The sequence below is a fragment of the Rutilus rutilus genome (genome assembly GCF_951802725.1).
Source record: "Rutilus rutilus genome assembly, chromosome: 24".
Classification (NCBI taxonomy): Eukaryota; Metazoa; Chordata; class Actinopteri; order Cypriniformes; family Leuciscidae; genus Rutilus; species Rutilus rutilus.
This window is the reverse complement of record NC_140228.1, coordinates 27,773,167-27,789,869: the sequence shown is the minus strand read 5'-3', so window position 1 is coordinate 27,789,869 and position 16,703 is coordinate 27,773,167. Positions and strand designations below refer to the sequence as shown.

The 16,703-nt window shown below is 36.4% G+C and overlaps 1 protein-coding gene across 2 annotated transcripts in view; it reads right to left on the bottom strand.

Moving 5' to 3' along the window:
* Nucleotides 1-16,703, bottom strand: part of fars2 (phenylalanyl-tRNA synthetase 2, mitochondrial) — a 148,976-nt gene that overhangs the window by 44,327 nt on the left and 87,946 nt on the right. For both annotated transcript variants that reach the window (XM_084398778.1, XM_084398777.1), the window contains 2 exons: nucleotides 15,385-15,545; nucleotides 11,914-12,065 (listed from right to left, as the gene is read on the bottom strand). In XM_084398778.1, coding sequence (XP_084254904.1) covers nucleotides 11,914-12,065; nucleotides 15,385-15,545 — 313 coding nt within the window. The remainder of the gene's footprint in view (nucleotides 1-11,913; nucleotides 12,066-15,384; nucleotides 15,546-16,703) is intronic.

The window sequence follows — 16,703 nt, the reverse complement described above, 5'->3', positions numbered from 1 at the left end:
GTTCCTGGTAATATTGTGCACGATTTATCAGCGCATGTTATTGTGAAGAAAAAATAATGTAATAACTTTCTACGCCCTGAAAAGGCTTTTCTATTCTGCTGATGTAACCAAGGGAAACATTATATTAACCTAACCTGTTTTCACCCAAAACATGCAAAGAAATCGCGACGGATAAATCACATAATTATAAATAAATAATCAGAAATTTTAAATAATACCATATGTAGTGTGTCATGCCTAAAAACATGTCTATACATATACATTTATTATACTATATATATATATAGAGAGAGAGAGAGAGAGAGAGAGAGAGTATATATGAAGACTTCAGATGCAAAAGTCTTTAAGTGCCATCTGAAATTTTCTTCTAAAATGATCATTTTTATCAAGCTTGTATGTTTAAGTTCAGTAATTTCACTTTAATGACAATTAATAGGTCATTTTCATTGCCATTAAAGTGAAACAACTGAACATAAACATACAAGCTTGATAAAAATGATCATTCTAGAAGTAAATTTCAGACGGCACTTAAAGGCTTTTGCACGTCTTCATATATATATATATATATACAGTATCTACTATATATCTGAGTTTAAGATGGCACTTAATGAGTTTGCTTTGAAAAAAAATAACATCTTAATAAATGTATTAAAGTAAAATATTTTTTGTTTTTATTTTTAATTCATATAAATTATACCATACATATGAAATTTCAAGTGCCATCTTAAACTCAGATATACAGTCCCTGCATGTAAACTGAGAGTAATAGCTTCTATCAGTGCAGATAGAGAGTGCTCAAGAAACCGGCAAATAGTCATAGCCTTTGCTATAACGTGCATTTTATCTCAGCTGGAATATTGAACTGACATCCAGGACCAGAACTATCCATTATGAGTCACATTAAGAGAGCCAAATGCTCTGTGAATGTTGTTTCACGTTGACTATTAGTGTATGGACCATGTATAAAACATGCCCACGATGACGCAGTGCAAACTGACTCTTCTAGACGCTTCTCTGAGATGCTAATCTCGGAAGAGTGATGTAGTATGAGGTGTCGTCCATGTCTTCTTTCATAACTGATTGCTCCATAAACATATCTGCAGTAAAGCTTCATCTAATTAACCTCACAGCTGAGCGACTGGACCTCTTAAAGTCCTCATCTCAGTCCGAAACGCTGAGTAAAAGCTGACAAAACAGCAGTGGAAGTGAAGTGAGTCAGCGTCGTCTCGAGCGTGCGAGAGAATACTAGAGGATCATTCATCTCTCCTTCCTTTGGCTGTGCATCAGCGTTCATAATGAGAACGCCCAGGCTCGGATTTTACGACGACTGAGGAGAATGAGTCAGGCTTTCTGAAACAAAAACTGATAGTGAGTAGAAAGAACGAGGAGTTGTAAAATTTGTATACTACAGGGTAATGCCTCCCAATGGAGGAAATGTCAGGACATTTACAGGGCTCATCGCTAAGAGTTTTCTGCTGTAAATCAGAGTTTTATTTTCACTGACCCCACCACAAAATCATACACTGCTGATAAATAAAATGGATTATTATTACAATGTACTGTTTCATGTGTCATAAAAAGCAACTTTTTTTTAAGTTTGCATTCACATATGGAAGATTTAGGAAGTGCTTCCCTAGTCTGACACTGTAAATCGGACCATCTTTTTGGTTGAGCCCAGATTTATCTGGTCTAATCACACAAAACAGTAAATGCATTACAGTAGCACTGCAGTTTAAAGTATTAATTCAAACCAAAAATTACAATTCTGTCATTTACTCGCACTAAAATTGGAGGGTCTATTTTTGTAGGACAATGAATGGATATTCTCCCATTAAAATTCAAAGCTTTAAACTTTGATTTCATTTTCTCATTTGAATAAATGTCACTCATTTTGAAAGATTTGCTTTAAAAAAGCTCATTTGATTAATACTCAAATCTAAACATTGGTTTATTTCATTAATTAATACTGGTTTGATACAGGTTTGGAACAACACACATTTTTCTTTATAGAATTTCCATTTTTGGAGAGCTATCCTTTAAATCTTTATTACTCTTCAATAAACTTTAATCTAAAATGCTTCCAGAAATTATCATTGACCCCGTGATTTGTTTGTGCTCCTGTTAGAATTTTAGTCCAAATCTTTCCCTCAAAATTCTCTCCCTTCAACAAATGTATGAATCTTGGGCATGAGTTTTGCACATTTACACTGTAGAAGTTTTCCCCTAACTTTATTCCAAAATGGATTCAGTCTCTGAACAGTGTGAATAATATCTCTCTCTATTTCAAGACATTCCTTCATATTTTGAACACAACTACTCAAGGTACGGTCACATTGACTGCTGTTCTGCAGATTTTCCAGTCGTTTCATTAAGAATCCATGTGATTGGGAAATCTTTCATCCACACACAAAATTCCCCAACGCGTTCAAGGTGGTCATGTGCGTTTGCGTGACGGCCAACAGAAAGCTGCTTGTTTTGCTTGTGCTTCATACCGTTCATCGCTGCAAATATTTCCTGCACTTTAAGGATGAAATTGCATGGGCTTTACCTGGTTGATGGCAAAGACAGAGTCTTGTTTTTTTTTTTATTATAATAAAACTCAACGTTAGTCTGAAATATTCTTCAAAAAAGGTTTCAGATTTTGTCACAATGCTTCTAGCGAACCCCAGGCCGACTTCACATTTCTCAGAAGTGTCGTTCCCCCGAAGAGGCTGAATCGGGGAACTACAGAAAACACTGTTGATGTCTGGAGAGTTTCTGCCATGTCAGCCTTCGCTCTGCAACTCTTACTCTGGCCTTCTGGTCACTTCTTTGACATCAGCCGTTCTGGCTCAGTTATTCTAATTTGATTGGATGGTCTGTTTTGGTCACAGAGGTCTATAAATCCTAGAGAAAGTTGGCCATTAGCATTCACATTCTCACTTGCAGCTGTTTGGGTGGCATCTGCCATTTTTACTCCTTGAAACTAGAGAAATTATATATATATATATTTTAATAACATGCACAGATGAGTCTTTGCACAATAATACCAGCAATGTATGAAAGCCTATTTTATATAATTGTGACTATTTCTTGTAGTTGTCATTTTATATCTCCCAACTGTGACTTTATTTCTTGTAATTCTGACTTTATAAATCCCAACTGTGAATGTAAATATTACAATTGTGACTTTATATTCTTGTAATTGTGGCTTTATATTTCCTAACTGTGACTTTAAACCTCATAACGCCGACTTTATTTCTTGTAATTGTGGCTTTATATCTCCCAAATATGACTTTAAACCTCATAAATGTAACTTTATTTCTTGTAATTGTAGCTTTAAATCCCCCAACTGTGACTGTAAATTTCCCAATTGCGACTTTATTTTTGTGTAATTGTGGCTTTATATCTCCCATCTGTGACTTTAAATCTCACAACTGCAACTTCATTTCTTGTAATTGTGGTTTTATAGCTCTCAAGTGTGACTTTAAATCTAATTGTGACTTTATTTCTTGTAATTGTGGCTTTATATCTCCCAAATATGACTTTAAACCTCATAAATGTAACTTTATTTCTTGTAATTGTAGCTTTAAATCCCCCAACTGTGACTGTAAATTTCCCAATTGCGACTTTATTTTTGTGTAATTGTGGCTTTATATCTCCCATCTGTGACTTTAAATCTCACAACTGCAACTTCATTTCTTGTAATTGTGGTTTTATAGCTCTCAAGTGTGACTTTAAATCTAATTGTGACTTTATTTCTTGTAATTGTCACTTCGTATCTCCCAACTGTGACTTTATATTTCACAATCCGATATCTTATTTAAATTTTTTTCACTTAACACATTCTCACTTTATTTCTGAATGCGTTTCAATACTCCATGTTCCTGGTCTTATTGTGCAATGACTCATTGGAAAAGAATCCCTTTAAATGTAATTCAATTTGAGATCAGAATGAAATAATTAATGCGTGTTAAATACGTTGTAAAGGCGGTATATATGCCTAAATCCAATATTTAGTCAAATATGACTAACCATTTAACATCATCATCTATATTTTTAGTACCATTCACTCTGTAGGTGCAAAATGTAAATGTGCCAGAGTGTGTGTATGTATGAGCTTGAGCATGTTTGTGAGGCGTAATGTGATGCATAGCATCTTCCCCTGCACAGTTTTGCATCGTCAACAGCACCCCATCATTATTCATAAGGCTATAGTTGACGTTCTCTGAGCCATGGGCCATTAAATACACTCCGCTGTCTCTCTCTCTCTCTCACACACACACACACTGTGGCTCAGTAATGGTGGCAGACATTAGCCTGCTGGCTTGTAGCTCTTTCCGGAAGGATCCCCCCGGGCTTCTGATAAAGAGGGCAGATTTTTAACAAGTCTGGCTCTTCCAGAAGCTGCTGATGAGGACAACCATTTGCTAGCAGTTCATCCTTTACTCCTACCACTGTCTCTCAGCCTGACCGGCCGTGCTTAGCTGCAACTGCAGTCATGTAAGTTCACACTTTTTGACACCTATCTTCTCTCCCTCCCTCATGTTCTGTCATTCAGCCAGCAAATTTACAATCTTAAAAAAAAAAAAAATCGGTTTCCACTAAATCCATTATAATAGGGGTTTATCAAGTTTAGAATAAACTCAGAGTTAATAGGCATTAAGAACTCGTTTAAGTTCTGAGTTCTCCAAACTTATTTGCATATGTAAATTTGTGAATATATTAGTGCTGGGCAACGACTAATCGTGATTAATCAAACTGCAACTGCAACACAAAATAAAAGTTTGTGTTTACATAATATGTGTGTGTCCTGTGTATAATTATTTTGTATATATAAATACACACATATACATGTATATATGTAAGAAAAATGTGTTATTTATATATCAAATATTTATATATACTATAAATTATGTATAACTATGTGTACAGTATATACATGCAAATCTTTCTTAAATATATACATGCATGTGTATGTATTTATATATATATATATATATAGAGATATATATAGATATAGATATATATATATATATATATATATATATATATATATCATATACATTAAATATGAAAGCTAAAAAACATAATATATAAAAGCTCACAAAAAAAAAAAAAAATTCACACATTAACTACAACATAATCAGTATTTAATATTTTGTTGGCTCTCTCTTGTTTTTGAATGTGTTCATAATTTCTTTGTATGACAGCCTGACCATGTTTTAAAAAAAAAAAAGTATATATAATATTTGAATAAAGGGTGAAGTCATCAATTTTCCTAGTCCGGACATCACTTTTGGCCACTACTAGGGGTGCAACGGTACAGATAGCCCACGGTACGGTCCGTACCTCGGTTTTTGGGCCACGGTCTCGGTTCGGTTTCGGTACATGTTTTGTGCAGAAAGAGACTGCTATTTCATCCCAAAATATGTTTTATTTTTCTTATGAGCATAAACAGAATGTCACAGTAGGAAGAACATCAATGTATGGAATAAATTAACACTCTAGTCTGTACTGAACAACACTAAGTAATACAACCTCTTCAACTATCACTTATATGAAATACAAAATGTAAACAAACACACTTCAAAATATTCAAGTGGATCCCAATTCCAAACCTTGATAACTGGCATATGAAGTGATCAATGTGAAAGAAAAAGTGCACTTTTACCTTTAACAAACATAAATTAGCTTGTGCTTTGAATAAAAAAAAGCAGAGCAAAATAATATAATAAAAAAATACTGCATTCAGGATACAAAGTGCAATGTTATTTACTCATCCACTATTGAGAGATTCTTGTGCAAAAAGATGAGTCTATCAACACTGTCTGGTTGGCACTAACGATGTCCCCAGCAGTGGAGAAAATTCTCAACTTTTCAGAATGCCGCAAGCGCACCTTAGGTCACGTGACAACCAACCAGAGCGCAGCTGATGGTTGCTTTAGCAACGACAGACGCCTCCGGAGCGCAACCGCCCTAGCGCTTTGGAAAAAGGAGAACGCGGCGCGCCTAGCGTTTTCTACGCGTTTTTAGGCGCGATATGTGAACGGCGCCTAAAGCAAAAACTAAAAGGATCAACGCGAACTCAGTGGCAAAACCGAAGTCCCGCGGTACACGAGGGTAGATTGTCCCGTGCAGGGCTGACCGAACGGTCCGGGATTTTACCGTGTACCGTTGCATCCCTAGCCACTACTATATATAATTAATAATAATAATTAATTAATTAATATATTAATAATAATAATAATATATATATATATATATATATATATATATATATATAGCTAAACTTTTAGCTGCCATGAAATCAAAATGATTAGAAAAGTGCTAGACGAGCATCTCTCCCCCACACACACACCTTTTCTCTTTTTTTCACACTAACTGCTTGACAGCAAAGCAAACGCTGATCACAGCATGACATAAATCCTGATGATGCAGTTTTGATGTGATGCATCCAACATATATAAATACACAACCATGAGAGCCTCAAAACACTTAGTCTTGTCATCGCAGCCGATGCTGACACTCTTATATATGATATTACTACAGATGGCGTCACATATCCCATAATCAAAGCACACAATAACACACCAACCAGCAGAACAACACTATATTACACCGCAGAGAGTGTAAATCATCCGTGTAGTTTGAAGCGCTCAGTCGAGTTAAATCCGCCAGTTCTCCGTCAGATCCCCTGTCCACAGCTGTCAGATTTATTGACAGCTCTGTCAACTTTCCCAAATTAATTCTGCTCGATAACACCTGACAGCGTTACGGGCCGATAAATGCAGATTTGTGTTGGGTTTTACTGCCTATCAGGTGAGATTTGTTATTGCCGTCAAACAAACTCCTCCACGTTACAAGAGAGCAAAGGAGAGAGAGTTTTATATTTTTTATATTTTCATAAAATGTTTGACATAATATTATTTTATTATTCATATTACCTCTTTAGTCCAATCGCACAATTTAATGTATTTTATACAATTTATAATTTTATTTTATATTTTGCACACTATTTTGTACAAGTATTGTTTGTTTTCACCATTTACACTTAACTTTGCACACTTAATAAATTGAGTGTATAAATGTGTATAATTTAAATTAGACGCTTTTTCTCTGGTAGGCTCAAAACTTTAGCCTGCATTTCAAGACCAAAATGCACTGACAACCTAAATAAATATGTTCTGTCATGCCAATAACACACACAATTGAACGGAAAGAGACATTTCTAAACTAAACATTTGCATTGCTTGCTCTCACTACAGTTCTATTGAAAGTGTCCTGTGACATTTCCATTCTTTATATATTGCTGTGCGATTGGGAAAGACTTGAATATGATTTGAATGTCAGGTGATGTTGACTACAAATCATCAGAAATGTTTATTGCTGGACAGCTTACCTGTAATACCTTGACATTTCTGAGGGAATAAGGACATCTATCATATAACGGCTGGAAAACGTTAATCCTGAATGTGACATTTGGCCCTTTTTAACATTCCGATGCCCATTTCACAACATGCACATATTCTTCTAATAATGCAACTTAGCTCTTCTCTAACTAAGTTGAAACATTAAGATTGTGTTTGTCAATGTGGGCAACTCGAAAAAACTTGACGGAATAAATGATAAGCACACCTGATTCTTGTGTCACAAATACATCTAAAATACATCTCAGCTTACTATAAATGACTTCCAATCTGCAGTAGGGTTGAGTACAACCAAGAAATCCTGTTAGCAACAGATAGCGTGTAGGATTCACCTTCTGTCAGCAGATACGGCCTGCTGAGAAACTTGAGTGAATTACAGTACAAATAAGTGAAGTGCTGATAAATACACTGCGTTGTTTAAAAGAGTATTGATTTATGCAATATTTTTGCTCTTTTGGTTTGATTCTTTGACTCCATGCAGGGGAACAATTACATTTTTAGCAGCACTTGTTAAAGCAAATAACACAATCACTTTTGCTCAAATTTAAGTTTAGGGGTTTGTTTAAAGTTTAAAGTATTAAACTTTGATGCATAAATCATCCAGCACTGTTTGAACAACATGAATGTTAACACTGTCAGCACACTAAAACCCTTCTCTTCGAGAACTTGTGCCTCTGGATTCAAAATGCTGAAGCAGAAATACAAGAAAACAATTATAGATGATCTACTATCATCAGCTGTTGGACAATTAATAGACGAATCAACCATCCTGACCCAATCCTAACAGTAATGCAGCGCAAATCACTGGCAGCCACCCCATCACACCATAGCATGTGTTTAAATGTTAATAAATTACATTGTCCTATCCCAAACTTGTTGGAACATTCTGTAATTATGTCTTCAGAAAGGTAACAGGGTGGACAGTTTTACAATTAAATTTGTTTTTAACAAGCCTTTTGCTCAAGGTTGTGAAACTATAATGTACTTTCGGGAAAGACAATTTAATGCTCACTTTTAAATAGAGCTGCACAATATATCGAAATTATCGAAATATCGCAAATGTGTATAATCGCAATATGCATAATCACAACAGCTTGCAATAACTGGAGTCATGAACAAAAGACAAAGAGAAAATCACTCGCTGCTATTGGCTGAATAACTTTTGTAGCTTTAATAAGAATCAGTATATATTTTAATTCATACAGTGAAAACTAAGCAGTGTTTTATTTTTTTCATTTGATTATTCAGTTTGTGTTGTTAAATAACCCTAATGTAGGATAACCTGAACCCCTGAACCCCGTGGTTTACTCTGATGTTAAAATAACACTTCTTATGCGACAGTAAAACACTGATGTTCACTTTCAGAAGATGTAGGGATGTTTTTTTGTCACAAAAAGAATGTGAAACACGTATGTAGGTTATATCATTTTAAATATATTTTTAAGATAATTTAAGTTTATTTTTCGAATATCGCATTATTTAATGAGTTATTGCATATTGCATTTTTCTTCAATATCGTGCAGCCCTACTTTTAAATTATAAATAGTTTTCTATACAAAAGTATGGAAACAGGGTTGATGGTAACAGGGTGGACAGATTTATGTTTTAATTTGTTATTACAAGCCTTGTGCTCAAGGTTGTGAAACTATACAGTACTTTTGGGAAAGAGACTTTAATGCTGATATTTTGATTTTTCACGTTTAAATTATCTGTTTTTTTGTTACTACACAAAATTGTGGAAACAGGGTTGAATGAAACGGTGGACAGTTTTACAGTTTAATTTGACACTACAAGCCCTGTGCTCAAGGTTGTGAAACTATACAGTACTTTTTTGGATACTATAATGTGTCTAAATGTTTATAATGCCTTTAGAAAGGTAACAGGGTTGATGGTAACGGTGGACAGTTTTACAACTTATTTTGTGTTTACAAGCCCTGTGCTCAAGGTTGTGAAACTATACAGTACTTTTGGGAAAGACAATTTAATGCTCACTTTTAAAAGAACAGTTGTTTACTATACAAAATTAGGAAACAGGGTTGAAATGTAAGATTATGCCCACTGAGAACTGTAAAAAACCAAAACCAAGTTGATTTGATAAAAGTAGGAGATTGTAACTCCTTGAATAGTTCACTTCTTGAAAAATTATACTGTCATTACGACAGGCACAATAGTTTTAATTACAATGAGCATATTTGCTAATAATCCAAAGAGAAGACGAACAAATGCATGTTTATGATTTAAAAAAGAAACAATAGATAAAAGTAAAATAGCGTTTCGAAAAATGACTATCTATCTATCTATCTATCTATCTATCTATCTATCTATCTATCTATCTATCTATCTATCTATCTATCTATCTATCTATCTATCTATCTATCAATTGGAATCTTAGATGTTCATTGTTCTGTATTGACGACAATCCCGCGAATTTGTCCAAATCTGCTCATTTTTGAGGGTAAACCCTGCTGTGTTGTCATAAGTAAACCAGCGAGCACAAAGGAAAACTCTTATGTTTCTGATGGTTCTTTCAGGGCACGTCTTACGCCAGAAATGTCCTCACCGCACTGAAGAAGAGGATGATGGGAGACTTGCTGCCAATCTCATCATATTACCAGCTCTCAGAACTGCGGAGTCAGCAGTACCGCAGAGAAATGATTAGGACAATATTGTGAATGTGACATTTCTGGCGGTCAGAGACAGTTGAAGGCTAGATGAGCTGTGATTGGCCGTCCTCTCGCTGTAATTAGTGATTTGAAGTTGGAGAAGTGGTTTAAAGTAAGTATTGACGTCTCCCTCGCCCTTTCTCTCTCTCTCTCTCTCTCTGGCTGTAGAAAGTATGAAGCAAAGCTTACAGGCATTGACGCAACTGCAGCAAAATGATCATAAAGAGGAAATTACCTGCAGGAGATTTCAGCAACACACACACACACACACACACACACACATACATTACAGCTACTTACAAAAGTACTTTCGCAGTGGAAATACACTTATAGCGTGACGAATCGCAAACTATTCTAGAAACTGTTCAACTAATATATTTATTTTAGGTCTGGACTGAACTGAATTAGAAAGAGAGCAAAACAAACACCAATCTCTTTCAATTTCTCGCTGGCGTATGGGCTATTACAGCCTTGCAGCACCTGGTGATGTCATCTTATTTATGGATGTCATTAGGGGAAGGGGAGGGAAAAGGTTGCTATTTAAAAAAGATTAAGAGCAGGGACAGGGATGAATGTTTGCGGCTCTTTTACGCACTGCAGGTTCTCGCTGTATCATTTAACACACACACACACACACACACACACACACACACACACACACACACACACACACACACACACACACACACACACACACACACACACACACACACACACACACACGCACACACACACACACGCGCGGTCTGTTCCAGCAGAGGGGACTCGGGACAGTCGGACCGCTGTGCCCGCAGGTGAACTTCTCATACTCTTTAAAAATGAATTATTGATGTCACAGGGCGAGGAAACAGAAAAAGGGCAACCCGAGTACAGCGAGTCTGCAGTCCACTGAAGTAGACGTGTTCAGGAAGAGCTGTGTCATGTGAACTGCATTCTGGGAAAATCCTGCGGATCGTTCTGTGGTCTGTGGGAGTGTTTGCGAATGGACGGCGGAAGAAAGAGCTGATGAGTTTGAAGAGCCTGACAAACACCATCCAGCATGAAATGGAGAGTTAAGAAAGAAACGAAGCCATTAAGCATTGTTGACCCCTGCTCCTCTGTCAATAGATGAACGCCACACTGCCAACAGCCGCGCAAGAACATTAGCATTCTCTCCTGCCTCGCCGCGAGCTTTCAACAAGGATTGCAAAGAAAGACTAATAGAAATGAACAAAAAGAAACGGCAATTTACTACAATCTTCATGTTGGATCAACAGCTGTGAATGCATGCTCTCTCTCGCTCTCTCTCTCACTCACATTCATTCATGCATTCATTCAGTGAAGAAGAATAGACTTTTGGATACATAATGTAATGACATTTTCATGTATTTTGTCTATTTCATTTGCTGTATAAACAGGCTTCTCTACACAGCAGAGTTAAGGCTGCTCTGTGCCTGCTCAAACTTCAGTGTAAAGCAATCAATGCATATAAATATTTCTAAAAAATATATAATAAAATGATAAACATGAATATTTATGGAATCTTTGAATATAAATATTAGACTAAAAGTATATATTTTTTAATAAAACAAAAGATAAAAAAAAGGTTATGTAAATAAGATTTAACATATGTTCTCTGAAAACACATCTTAATACCTCCATTTTTCTTAATTTTTAAACTTACATTTATTTATATTATTTCAGAGATAAAAAAAAAAAAAAAAAGATCTTTACTGAAAAGCATATACAAATACTGATCAAGAATACTTTTTTGATAAATAATTGTCCTTGTGCAACTGGTAGCAGCAGTGGCTTTGTTCCGGCTCAAAGCGTGTTTGTGTCTGACATGTTGGATTTCTTACTTTGGATGCGTGAACTCGTCCACCAGCGTGACCTTCTCCACCAGGTCTCCTCCGATGCTGCGTACCAGGTCGTAGAAGTCGTTCTGTGTGTAACCTTCGGCCGGCAGCCAAAAAGAGATGTCATTGAAGAGCGGAGGGTACTTACTGAGAGGCTGCGATGGGGAGAAAAACAGAAGAAGAAATCTGTGTTTTGGGGCATGTGTAGAGAAGCACAAGGATAAAAAATAATATAAAGGGTGGAAATCAGCATATTAGTGTTGCTGCTTTTGTAAAATGGCAGCAAAAGCAAAGAAAAATTAAAATGAAATGAAATTTCACTGCCATGAAATTTTGTTTATTAGCCTGAAATTTACTCACATTTTTATTTTATTTGTAGCTTTTTTTTTTCTTCTTTTTTTTTAAATAGTGTCATTGGTTTAAAACTTTTGATGGAGTTATGGTGGAGGGAGAGATTAAGCTTTTTGCTGACCAAGTGATGATTTCATTTTACTCCTCAGACAAAGCTATTAACAATAGAAATTCAAGAGAATATACACTGCATTTTTACTTTCCTCCCCAGGAAGAAGCCCCTCTTCAGCTTTCTAATAATTTCTAATTACTAAAAATACAATGCATGCAAGAATAAAGTGATGTGAAAAGAGATTTTTGACAGTGCTCATTCAAAACCTCACTTTATTCAGTCACTCAGCACAAAACACACACACATATTCTGTACATTTTATGAAGAAAGTCAAGCAATAACTGTCATTTTGTCACTCTTTAATGTTGCAGTAGCGCCTCAGCTCAAGACAAGCGGCACGTGAACCGATCGTCACCAGTCTTCCTCTTTACTACTATAGCATGAAATAAATGAATGAATGAATGTCAGAAGGAACGTTGAAAGACACAGTATAACGTACTGAAATGATTTATGTCTCAATGAAACAAGTGTAAACAATATGATACATAAGGTTACATTTATCTCAGGAAAGCCATAAATGCTAGAAAAAATAACTCTAGAAAAGAGCTAAATATATACACTATATTACATTATATAATTATTCATTATATTTTTACTTAACTTAGTGGTGCCTTCGTTATTTTAAGTATGTTTGAATAAATCTGTCATGAAAACTAATTATTATTACAGCTACCATTTAAATGTTTATATTTCAACAACAATGAATTGGAGTAGAAACATAATTATATAATTTATACCAAAAATCTATTGATACAGTTGATATAAAAACTGCCTAATGTGCAATTTAATTGAGTGTTGATTATGAAATGCATTTCATTAATCAATTGACTTGTAATAAAAATGTAGAAGAAATACATAATTTTGGTGCATCACTATAGCCAACCAAAAACCAGCTTAGTCAGCGTGGAAGACCAAACCAAACCTGCTTAAACCTCAAGGCAACCACAAATCACCTTTTCTTTAATAACCTATCAACCAACAATGAAAACTATGAATGTATTATGCCCTTGGTCATATCCTAATGTTCTTGATGTGAATGAAAACACACCATAGAGATCATGTAAGCATTCTGTTAGTGTTTGTAAGGCTACCAAAGTGTGGACAGTATGCTTGTCTAAAGAAAGCCTGCATTGCACTTCTTGTTTTTGGCGAAGAGTGTGTGTGGAGGCTGTATGTGTGTCATATGGCATGTCTTATTATGTGCAGTGATTCATTGTGTGTATGTTGTGCATGTTGCTCTCATAGGACACAGCAAAGCACACAAGGGCGGAGGAGAGCGCTGACCCCACGGTCATACCTCATTACCAGTGGAAAGAGAGACAGACAGAGAGACAGTCATATATAAACCCAGCAGAGCATCAGGCAAACTGACAAGCAAATCTCTCTCTCTCTCTCAGTCTCTGAGTAATGGACAGTGGGCAGAGAGGGAGATGGGCTGAGAAATGACCTACAGCCCGAGAGAGCACAGGTAATCAGTCACACACACACACACACACACACACTCCCTGCAGGACGAGCATCAAGCCTGCCTCATGCTACACACACCGCAATAAGAGGACCTGTTCAGTGTCTCAACCTTTAATAGACAAAGGTCACCCAACAATAAAGGACATGTATGACATACAGAAGGTCATGTTTGGGAAGAAGAGCATTCATGCCTCTGATGAGCTACAGCAATACAGAAAAAACAAAGAATCAGAAACAAAGAAAAACATGAAAGGTTCAAATACTTTCTCTTGTCCTAGTTTAATGTTCACAGACAACTAGAAGTAAACCATCAGGGATCGATTCCCCTCAGAAAGCTTGAACACTGTGGCACTATCGTTTGTTTAAGGGGCTTGGCAACACTGGCTCAACCAATGGCGTGAGTCGGGGGAGGGGCTGCATGTTTGTCTGACCAATAGCAGATGCGGAGTGTTTTGAAACAAATAACGGCATAAAACTACACTTTACCTTGAAACTACACGTCACCACTGAATTTGTGAATTTAGTATTTTCAGAGCAGCTTGATTGTCATGGTCTGTGCGCTTGCAGCTATGCTTATGACTGACTATTATGGGATAGCATACTGCGTGTGTTCATTTGACCCCTAGTATAATAGCAAAGGGAAAAAAAATACAAGATGGAGAGAGGCGGTGCAGAAAGGGAGGCACAGAATATGAATTTTTTCTCAACGGCACAGCAAAACTTACAAAAAAGAGAAATACACACTGGAAAAACCTGGTTTGAAATCTGCTCAGCTTAGTATAAACTGTATAAGCTTGTATAAACTGGTGGGCTGGCCCTCCATTCACACCCGACTCCATCATTGGTTTCTCTTCATATACAAGACAATCCTGGGCAAGACACCTCTCTATCTGTCATCTCTTCTATATGCCGCTCATAACACCTATCACACAGGATCAAGTCATTTTAGTGTACTAAAGTTTAATACCCCCCTACTTCTACTACCATACCAACATACTACAAATTACACTGAAACTTACGTTTCTGATCCCAACCTCCACCTTTAAGCAGAACCACCAAAACAACATAGTTGACTCTTGTTCCTGCTGATAATCATGCTAATAAAGGTTAAATAAAACAAAAAAATAGGCTAGATCCTTTTACGTATTGGTGAATGAAACATTTACAATATCTAATCAACATCTAAGACAGAATACTAACAGATAGCCCTGACCCAAACTCACAACGTTGACTACGAGTCTTTTGAAGCGTCTCCTGCAAGGCACAGATTTTTAATAACGCTTTCGTATCACTGATCTGTGTCTCGTGTTTCTAACCTCAAAAATGTGTTTTTTTTTTTTGCAATTGGCATCCTACAGTTAAACCTGAAGGCCTGTTCACACCAATGATATTGCTCCTCTTGTGTCATTATTGGTATTGCTGTAGCATGGACTCACAGAATTAGAACGATTGTTAAAAAAGTAAATTGTTATCGTCCTTGGTGTGAACGGCCTTTATGGTTACTATGCGAGATCCTTATTTGTGAGAAATGCTGTTAATCTTACCTGGAAGGTGACAGGCTGATAGATGTCAGACAGGCGGAACTGCTTCAGGAAACGTTCATCGTCGCTCCAGAAAAGTCGGATATCTGGGATGCCGAAGAGAACCATGGCCAACCTCTCCAGCCCGAGACCAAAAGCCCAACCCATCTTATTCCCAGCTCCAGCTGCAGGAAATAACAACAACCGAATGAGACATGTACTCCATTTTAGTATTTGTTTCGTTGAGTGTGGCATTGTCATGAAAAGACAAATGTTTCAACAAGGATGACTGCGACTAGTCACAACAAATCAACACTAACCCAAAACCTTGACGTTCTTCTGTTGTGTTGCAGCATGAGCTTTCAGCGTATAAATATAAAATCCTTTAAGTCAAGATGAAATCAGAACCTCAAATCTCAAGGACCGTTTCTGATTGTGTGCACGATTCATCGGTTCATGTTATTCCAAATAAAGACTAAAATATTTGCTCCATAATCTTTCATGAAAAAGTAATAACTTGCTCCTCTTTTTTGTCCTCTCCAACAACAGTGTAATAGATTTTGATATGTAATGCATAATTTCACAAGCCAATCATTACCCAAGTACTTTGTTTCAATAGGAAATATGTCAGATTAAAGAGGCCTCATTATGGCCTTTTTCAAAGTCTTGATTTTGTTTTTGAGTTCTTCTACTAGAACAGGTTTTCAAGCTTGAATGTTCAAAAAGACATTATTTTCCCCATATTCTCCATTGATGCAGCTCCTCTCTTCCCAGTCTGTAACGCTCTGGGGTGCGTTTCCCAAAAGCATCGTTAGCCAACTATGGTCGCAAGTTCCATCGTTATCAGCAGTTCAACGAGTCGGTGTTTCACGAAACCATTGCTCCAACGAACATTCGCAAACAGCATCGCAAAGTTGTGTGTTTGGAACGAAGCAGTTTCTTGTTTGCATGACATGTGGACTCAATAAATCCTTATCTTGAGCAAAATAAGCAAGCTGACATTCAATACAATCTGTATCTTTTATTTATAATACATACAAATGTCATTTACGTCTTTTAGTTTGTCAAGAGATTTAAAGCGTCGTTTTTGAAGAGTGTTCATGTGCGAACGTGCTCTAGTACGTAAGAACGAGCCTATGATTGAATCTGGAAATAAAGCAAAAATAACTGAGAAAAAAGAAAGAAATATTCCTCAGATTCCATGTCTGTAATTTATAGCAAAACATCTAGCATTAATTCGATCTCAAACAGATTCATTAAAAGTAGTTATTGACATCAACATTGCTGAGGGACATCATTAACCAGCGTGGTTGAACGACCAATTTTGGACAATACGGTTTTGG